This window comes from Salmo salar, chromosome 09 (genome assembly GCF_965601325.2).
Source record: "Salmo salar chromosome 09, fSalSal1, whole genome shotgun sequence".
NCBI lineage: Eukaryota > Metazoa > Chordata > Actinopteri > Salmoniformes > Salmonidae > Salmo > Salmo salar.
The window spans coordinates 40,912,574-40,922,559 of NC_138299.1; the positions used below are offsets into that span (position 1 = coordinate 40,912,574).

Consider the following 9,986-nt stretch of genomic DNA (forward strand, 5'->3'; position numbering starts at 1 on the left):
CTTCATGATGACGTAATCAACTAGCGCCACTTGTAGCTTTCAGCAGCTATCCAAAGATGAGCTAGTTAGCTTTTTACAACACAGCGACTGGAGTCGAAAGACACGACGTGAATATTTGTAACTATCTAACAGCTACAACATTGCCGAACTACTTCATTGTGTGTGGCTAGTGTTGCTGCCGAATTTAAAGACAAGACTCATTTGCTGTATCGTTTTTTCTTACGGGTAAGCCAACTTTGCCAAGTAACAGTAACCAGCTGATTTAGCTATAATACTCGTTTAGCTAGTTAACGGCAGTTAAGTTATTTTTCAAACTCCTTATTACCTGTAAATTAAATCACATGGGTGTTTGTTAGCCGCTAGCTAGCAATGCTAATTTACTGCTGAAGTAGGCTTACAGATGTGAGCTGGCGGGTGTTGCTAGTCTAGACATCGTTATTTTCTATTTGAAGCCGCTAAGCCAGGCATACCACTTGCCATGCAGTGGCATGTTTAGCTGGCTATCATTTTAACTGCATCATTGTGATCATCTAGCCAGTTAGCTTGCTACCATGTTTAATTTCATATGTTAGCAATATAACTACAGTAGGTCTCAAACTCTAGGCAGCATTCTGCGTTCTCCTACAGTTCTCAGTGATTAGCTTCGCCCACGACTGGCTAATAATGTGAAGTACAATCTCGATGCTGTGTTTTAACGTTTTAGAAATGTCAATAATCATGGCTTTCATCACCGATAAATAATCCTTCAAATAAAACCGATAGACTTACTGTAGCAGTTTTGCACAGATCCATACAGCTATATGGGTGACTTCCCGAGTTACGTTTACACACAGGTGTTCAGAGTAGCCATATAGCACAGGTACCTGTTGTCTTCTGTCTGTTTTCTGTATACAAGGTCTGTAACATGGAGATTTGGCTGTGTGGGAAGTCAAACCCTATCAATATGTGTATCAATTTTACTTTTTTTTTTCTTCATGATTTCTCGCTGATATGAAAGATAAGGTCCTTAAATGCTTCCAATCCCGTAGCGCAAGCGACGCGCATTAATGTTCAGATTGAGCGTCGGGGCTCTTAAAACTCCCCCATACAGAAGACGTCTTTGTCCAATGACCCAGTAAAATACTACTTGAGTTAAAAGTATTTGGGTTTAAATATATTTAAGTATCAAAAGTTAAAATGCTTAAACATTCCTTGTATTAAGTAAACCAGACAGCACCATTCTTAAAAAAAAAAGTTTTATTTAAGGATAGCCAGTGGCACGTTCCAAAACTGGACATCATTTACAAACGAAGAAGCATGTGTTTAGTGAGTCCGCCAGATCACAGGCAGTAGGGATGACAAGGGATGTTCTCTGTTTAGTGAGTCCTCCAAATCAGAGGCAGTAGGGATGACCAGGGATGTTCTCTGTTTAGTGAGTCCTCCAGATCAGAGGCAGTAGGGATGACCAGGGATGTTCTCTGTTTAGTGAGTCTGCCAGATCAGAGGCAGTAGGGAGGACCAGGGATGTTCTCTGTTTGGTGAGTCCACCAGATCAGAGGCAGTAGGGATGACCAGGGATGTTCTCTGTTTAGTGAGTCCACCAGATCAGAGGCAGTAGGGATGACCATGGATTTTCTGTTTAGTGAGTCCGCCAGATCAGAGGCAGTAGGGATGACCATGGATGTTCTCTGTTTAGTGAGTCCACCAGATCAGAGGCAGTAGGGATGACCATGGATTTTCTGTTTAGTGAGTCCACCAGATCAGAGGCAGTAGGGATGACCATGGATTTTCTGTTTAGTGAGTCCACCAGATCAGAGGCAGTAGGGATGACCATGGATGTTCTCTGTTTAGTGAGTCCACCAGATCAGAGGCAGTAGGGATGACCATGGATTTTCTGTTTAGTGAGTCCACCAGATCAGAGGCAGTAGGGATGACCATGGATTTTCTGTTTAGTGAGTCCACCAGATCAGAGGCAGTAGGGATGACCAGGGATGTTCTCTTGATAAGGGTGTCAATTAGACCCCTTTCCTGTCCTGCTAAACCTTCAAAATGTAACCAGTACTTTTGAGTGTCAGGGAAAATGTATGTAAAAAAAAGTATGTTATTTTCTTTGGGAGTGTAGTGAAGTAAAACATAATTAGTACAGTACCCCAAAAAACTACTTAAGTAAAAATACTTTTAAGTACTACTTAAGTTCTTTACACCACTGCTCATTTGTGTAATATAATGTAACTGAGAGTCAAGATCAATGGATAAGATAGAACAGGTGAGTTGTAAAAATCTGTGTTCCTTGCTACAAGTTATTTTCTTTATATTGTGCAAAACGGGCAGTGGTAGTAATAAAAATAACTAGCTGTGTGTGTGTGTGTGTACCTACTTCTTGCAGTGACTAAGTTCTGTTGAACTGTTTTTCCTAGTCGTATCTTATGCATTTCTACATATGAAAGTTACTGGAGAAAATAAATATAGCTAGCTACACAAATAACTGTACAACAGTAGCTAGCCATATCTGACTAAAAAGTGACATTCTTAGCTAGAACTACAGCAGGAAGTAAGCATATTTAGATGCAAGTTTATAGTGTCTTAGTAGGGTGTTGCCCTATTTAATAAAGGAAGACCTAAATTAGGAATACAAAGTATATTGAAATCCAGTGCTTCCACACAGGTGTGGTTCCTGAGTTAAGCAATTCACTTCCCCGTCATGTATTAAAATGCCCAGTTGCCCATTATTTGGCTACCATGGCTAGAATAAGAGATCTCAGTGACTTTGAAAAGAGGAGTCTCAAAGGGGCTTAGTGAGTCGTCTGTCATCAGATCTCTTTTACATTTTACTCATTTAGCACAGGGTTTTCCAACCTCGGTCCTGGGGGCCCCCACTGGGTGCACATTTTGGTTTTTGCCCTAGCACTACACAGCTGATTCAAATAATAAAAGCTGGATGAGTTGGTTATTTGAATCAGTTGTGTAGTGCTCGGGCAAAAACCAAAATGTGCTCCCAGGGGGGGACAGAGTTTGGGGACAGAGTTTGGGGAAACCCTGATTTAGCAGATGCTCTTATCCAGAGTGATTTAGTTAACTATCTTAAGATGAATGCACTAGGTGGGACAACCACATCACAGGCATAGAAAGTAATCGGGGTGAGGAGGATTATTTAAGATACTGTTTGATGTAGTAGGGTTTCAGATGTTTTCGGAAGATGGGCAGGAACTCTTCTGTCCTAGCTTCAGGGGGACGGACGCTGGTTCCACCATTGGGGTGCCAGGACAAAGAAGAGCTTGGACTGGGCTGAGCAGGAGCTGCCCTCCATTGGGGGTGGGAGGGCCAAAAGACCTGAGGTGGCAGAACGGAGTGCTCGGGTTGGCGTGTAGGGTTTGAGCATAGCCTGAAGGTAGGGAGGGGCAGTTCCTCTTGCTGTTCTGTTGGTAAGCACCATGGTCTTGTAGTGGATGCGAGCTTCGACTGGAAGCCAGTGGAGTGAGCGGGGTGGCAGAGAACTTGGGAAGGTTGAAAACCAGATGGGCTGCAGCGTTCTGGGTAAGTTGCAGGGGTTTGATGGCACAAGCGTTGAGCCCAGCCAACAGCGAGTTGCAATAGTCCAGCTGGGAGAGGACAAGTGCCTGGATTAAGACCTGCGCCACTTCCTGTGTGACGTAGGGTCGTACTCTACGGATGTTGTGGAGCATGAACCTGCAGGAGTGAGTCACTGCTTTGATGTTTGCAGAGAACGACAGGGTGTTGTCCAAGGTCACGCCAAGGTTCTTTACACTCTGAGAGGGCGACACTGGAGTTGTCAACCATGATGGAGTGGTCTTTGAGCGGGCAGGCCTTCCCTGGGAGGAAGAGCAGCTCTGTCTTGTTAAGCTTGAGGTGGTGGGCTGACATCCAAGTTGAGATATCTGCCAGGCACGCAGAAGATGCGTGTTGCACCTGGGTGTCAGAAGGGGGGAAGGAGAAAAGTAGTCAACCCAATTGAACATTTATGGGAGATTCTGAAGTGGCGCTTGAGAAAGTATTTTCCTCCACCATCAACAAACCACCAGATGATGTCTCATCCCTCAAACTGAGTTCAGGACACTTTTAGAATCTATGCCAAGGTGCATTGAAGCTGTTCTGGGGGCAACACCCTATTAAGACATGTTGGTGTTTCTTTTATTTTGGCAGTTACCTGTATATGTCCAATAATAATTGCAAACGCATCTCTAGTATTTTATATTTTCATTACACGCCACTTTCATGGATGACCAGATATTCCAAAATGGAATCCTGTCCTGCTGTTGTGTTTATAGTCATTCAAGGCCTGTCAAGCCATCCAAGCCCAGCAGTGCAACGTTTCTCCTTAGACTGTCATGGTTGGCTGACAGTTGCTTATAATAATCTTCAAGTTTTGTCATTATCAAGCTATGAGCAGGCCAGTGAGGCCAAAGATGGTGAATAAATTAAGATGTCCCACTCCGAACCGTTTACAGTTGAAAAACAATTGTCACAGTTCCTGTCTGCTTAAGTGGCTCTCCCATATGCACCAATGCAATAACAGCTGGTTCTGATCTGCTTAGGTCATTGACTGTATATGAACCTGAAAAGGGAGCAAGTGAGATGTCTCGCTTCCTCTTCTGTCTCTGGTGAGACCACTGAACCGGCCTCTGGTTCATACAGCCTCACCTTGGGGTCAAAGGTCATGAACCCTGTGGTACTTCAGGTTATATTCTAGAACTGGCGTGACCGTGTACTGCAACCCAAGACGAGTGTCGTGAAATGTCATGCAGCAGCGTAAGAGATTTAGTAAACAGAAACCGTCTGAGACGGCAGCAGGGAGCAGGCGCTATGCAAGCCTTTTAAAGGCACGAGCCTCCATTGCCACATGTTCCGTGGCTAGAGAGAGAGCCGGTCAGTGGGATAATGTAACAGGACAGGATGTTTCTAGCAACTGGGACATGGCCTGGTTGCTTTTTCTATTCATAAACTGACTGTGGTTGAACTTGATTTTGTCTATTTTAATTAGACCTAAATTGTCCAATTTAATAAATGTTTTTAATAATGGTGTTTTTTTCCCTTCATTATTGCAGGCCACTTCACCCCTAACACCCCACCCCCTTTTAAATCCAGAATATCAACACAACAAAGATGGAGGAGCTCCATGTCCACTGCCTGAACTGTGTGAACCGGAGGTGTATGATTCGCACAGAGACTGGTATGTCCTGTGATCTCATTGGCTGTCCTCTCGTCTGTGGAGCAGTCTTCCACTCCTGTAAAGAGGAGGAGCATCATTTACTATGCCCGTTTGAAAGAGTGCCTTGCCTCAACACTGGATTTGGGTGCCCTTTCACTATCCCCCGGATCAAGATGGCAAAACACCTAGAGACGTGCCCGGCCAGTGTGGTGTGTTGCACCATGGAGTGGAACCGTTGGCCTGTGAGCTATTCAGACAGGAAGTCCTATGAGCATTTGAGCAATGTTGAAGTGGTGGAGCAGCTCGACATGGCCCTGGCTCTGCAAGATCAGAGGATGCTACTGGAGTCTCTTAGAGTCATCACCAACACATCAAAGAACACATATAATAAATCAGCTGAGGAAACGTGTTACAAGATCGCTGATGTAGTGTCAAGTGTACCAGAGACTGACGTTAGTAATGGAACGGTTGAAATGGATGAGGCTGCTGCTTTGACTAATGGAGTGGTTGAAATGGAAGATGATGATGAGTCTTATAGTGAGGTGCACAAAATAAACTTAGCAGCTACCTTGGCCGTCCTCAGAAGTGCCAAGGACATTGACTTGATCAGTGTAAATGTTGAAAACGGTGAGAGAGAAGGGGTTCTCCATAGGGGAGAGGACAGTGATAATCATAATGATTTGAAGAATGTAGAGATGAAGGCAAGTGACACAGAGTCGGGCTGTGAGCTCGGAGCAGTGGGCGGAGTCGGAGTGGACTGTGGATTTGGAACAGACAGACAGGGAGACGAGAGCTATTGGATAGAGTCTTCAGAGGAAGTGGAGACGGACCATGTGATGGGTCTTGCTGAGGTGGGTTGTCCTCCTCTCAGTAATGGTTTCAACCATACAGGAGACAACCAAAATCACTTGACACAGCGTGAGTGGATGGATCTGAGCAGATCTCCACCCAGACGCTCTGAAGTCAACAGGTTTTCAGACTTCAGGCTGGTGATGCCGTATCTTTCCATGCCTAATATAGTAGCACCACGGGAGACCTCTGGGCCCCACCCTCCACCACTACCCATCCACCTGCCTCTTCCCATGCCTCTCCCTAATCTGGAACCCTACAACATGCTCCAGCATCTGCCCTTAGAGATAGAAGACAGGTGGCTGGAGAGGAAACTACAGAACCTCCAGGTGCTCAGAGGGATGAGTGTGTTTACATTTAATGGGCGCAGGGCTCTGATGTCTGACCCCTATCTGTTCAGAGCCAAAATGGAGGACAAGTCAGTGGACACCTCAGACCTGGAGGTATCTGACGATCCATTGGGGCTCCATGGAATCGACCTGATCACAGCAGCGCTGCTCTTCTGTCTGGGGGACTCCCCTGGGGGCCGCAGCATCTCAGACAGCAGGTTTGTAGACGGCTACCACGTTGACTTTGGTACCCAGACCTTCTCTTTCCCCTCGGCTATACTAGCCACTAACACCATGGTGGGGGATATCGCCTCAGCGTCGGCCTGTGATCACGCCAGCCCTCAGCTCTCCAACCCCAGCCCCTTCCACTCTCTCAGACTGGACCTGGTTCTGGAGTGTGTGGCCCGTTACCAGACCAAGCAGCGCACCATGTTCACCTTCGTGTGTGGACAGCTGTTCCGCAGGGACGAGTTCTCCTCGCATTTCAAAAACGTTCACGGGGACATCCACGCCGGGCTGAACGGCTGGTTGGAGCATCGCTGTCCCCTGGCCTACTACGGCTGCACCTACTCCCAGAGACGCTTCTGTCCCTCTGTTCAGGGCTCCAGGATCATCCATGACAGACACCTGGGCTCGTTTGGGGTGCGGCCCGACATGCCTCCCCAGTACGGCGATAAAACCCTCCCCAGGAATGCCTTTCGGTTCGGGTCCACCTGCGACCACCTGAGCTCCTTGCCCTTCGAGGTGCAACAGTATGTGGCCAGTTTCCTGGATGGCTTCAGCCTGTGCCAGTTGTCCAGGGTCTCTCGGACAATGAGGGATGTGTGTGGCAGTTTACTGCAGTCCAGAGGCATGGTGGTGCTGCTCTGGGAGAACACACGAAGGCCTGATGGGTCGTCCTCATGGCAGATCCAAAACAAGGTTAGTCACTTACTGTGTATGTGTGTGCATTAACATCTGTACCCAGGCTGTATCACAACCAGCCGTGATTGGGAGTCCCGTAGGGCGGCGCACAATTGGGCCAGCGTCATCAGGTGTAGGCCGTCATTGTAAATAAGAATTTGTTCTTAACTGACTTGCCTAGTTAAATAAATGTTGAATTGAATTTTATCTAGTGTAATTTTCCCATAAATCTATGATCCATGGAATAGTACGACAGTCTGAGATGTGTGGGGATCTCAAGTTAGAATTCACACCTATTTGCTGACCATTGAATGCAGGTTGTCCTGTCTCAACACAATTGTCAATTAGATTAAAGGCTTGGCATAGCAAAAGGACAAACACAAGCAGGAATACAATATGACATCTAGTATATCAACGGCTTTATCGTTATTGGATGAGAACTAATTCATTTATAATATTCTGTTTGTGAACCAGGTGTGGCGATTCAGCACAGCCTTCGGTACAGTGAAGGAGTGGAAGTTTGCCAACATCACCAGTATGGCCGACCATCTGAAAAAGTGCAAGTTTAACACCATCACCTGTCGGGACGAGGCCATCCCTCTGCCCTGCATGTGCTTATCCAGAGAGCTCACCAAAGAGGGACGCTCACTGCGCTCAGTCCTGAAGCCAGTATTATGAGTAACGCTGTGAAAGGGTTGGAGTCCATGGGTACATTTAAAATGGCACCCTATTAAAAGTAGTGCACTATGTAGGCTTTAGGGTACTATTATAGACGTAGCTCTATTCATTTCAATCAATTCAGTAAGTTCTTACAGACGTCCTCCCAGAATTCACTGAATTGAAATGCACTCCAACCCTGCTCTATGAAAAGCAAATACAAAATGCTGCTATCATTCTCTTCTGGTTTTGACAGAAAAAACCTGCATTGTTTTCAACCTATCTGATATGCATACACGCTGAGTGGACAAAACATGCTCTTTCCAAGACTGACCAGGTGAATCCAGGTAAAAGCTATGATCCCTTATTGATGTCACTTGTTAAATCCACTTCAATCAGTGTAGATGAAGGGGAGGAGACAGGTGAAAGAAGGTTTTTAAGCCTTGAGACATGGATTGTGTATGTGTGTCATTCAGAGGGTGAATGGGCAAGACAAAATATTTAAGTGCCTTTGAACGGGGTATGGTAGTAGGTGCCAGGCGCACCGGTTTGTGTCAAGAACTGCAGCGCTGCTGGGTTTTTCACACTCAACAGTTTCCCTTGTTATCAAGAATGGTCCACCACCCAAAGGACATTCAGCCAACTTGACACAACTGTGGGAAGCATTGGAGTCAACATGGGCCAGCATCCCTGTGGAACGCTTTTGACACCTTGGAGAGTCCTGATGAACTGACTGTTCTTGGGGGCGGCGCAACTCAATATTAGGAAGGTGTTCTTAATGTTTTGTGCACTGTATATATTCTTGTTACCAATGTACTGAATAGATTATTTAACTTTTACATACTCTGTCAATGTGTAAATAAAACATGTTTTGACGTTACATTTTCTATTTTTATAAGAACTAAGTCCGTACTGTGCCGCATTGACAACAAAAGAAAATGGAGCCTTAACTTATGATAAAGACTTGATTTCTGGTCATGGGAGGGATCTGATGGGGATCTTTTAATGAGTAGATTTCTCATTGACCCCCGGCTAGAGTGATTTACACCGTCTTGCATGGTTTTATATACTTAGGGTGATCATGATTTTTGTTGAGTTTGAGTCAGCGGATCATGCCATTACTTTTGAGTCAGCGGATCATGCCATTACTTTTGAGTCAGCGGATCATGCCATTACATTTGAGTCAGCGGATCATGCCATTACTTTTGAGTCAGCGGATCATGCCATTACTTTTGAGTCAGCGGATCATGCCATTACTTTTGAGTCAGCGGATCATGCCATTACTTTTGAGTCAGCGGATCATGCCATTACATTTGAGTCAGCGGATCATGCCATTACTTTTGAGTCAGCGGATCATGTTAATATATTGTCAGTGTAGCTATTTAATGCCGGGATTCAATCCGATCACGCTTGTAGACAACGCAGATTTTAAAGGTAAACTTGGCGGATGTCAGCTCAATTTGAAATGACCTTTAAATGTAGATCAGAATGAATCCCGACCTAACTCAACCTCCATCAGTATCAGGCTGAACAACAATGTTGACTGTTTGAGTTAAGGGTGATTGGTTGTCTTTCTGTATCCACTCTCCTGTTCCTCATTTTGAGAACAACGTTACTTGTGTGAAAACCATTTGTGTGAATACTTGTTATAGATCAGTGAATCCTGCAGGTCCAGGAACGTGGGCATAACGTAGCTTCCGTTCATTTAGAGTTGATCAGTATGGAAACTGATCATCATTCAATCATGGGCACGTCTATTATTTATCATATTAGTGTTTTTATCTTTGTGTTTTCCTCTTGGCTCTCGTAGTCACTGTGTTCAGAAGTTGCCTGCTGTGTCTCAGGGTTTGTAAAACATGGTTGCCTTCCAAATGGCACCCTATGAACTATATAGTGTTCTAATTTTGACGCTCCGGGCTCAACAGTAGTGCACTGTATAGAGATTAGGCTGCGATTTGGGTAGTTGCCATGAAACTGCATCAATAGTGCAGGCCATTACTTGTACTGTATTGCCTGATTGACACTATAGCGCCAAGCCAAACCGGACTCTATAGTGTGAATCTGGTTTATGTGTAAAAGATGCACCAGTCTATCTACCAGTC

At 45.3% G+C, this 9,986-nt stretch overlaps 1 protein-coding gene across 1 annotated transcript; it reads left to right on the plus strand.

Annotated features, from left to right (window-relative positions):
• Positions 1 to 8,764, plus strand: LOC106611316 (F-box only protein 30). The gene is made up of 3 exons (XM_014211368.3): positions 1 to 225; positions 5,043 to 7,245; positions 7,702 to 8,764. Exons 2-3 carry the CDS (start codon positions 5,101 to 5,103, stop codon positions 7,903 to 7,905), a joined length of 2,349 nt encoding a protein of 782 aa, XP_014066843.1. The 5' UTR covers positions 1 to 225; positions 5,043 to 5,100; the 3' UTR covers positions 7,906 to 8,764.
• The last annotated feature ends 1,222 nt before the right edge of the window (positions 8,765 to 9,986 follow it).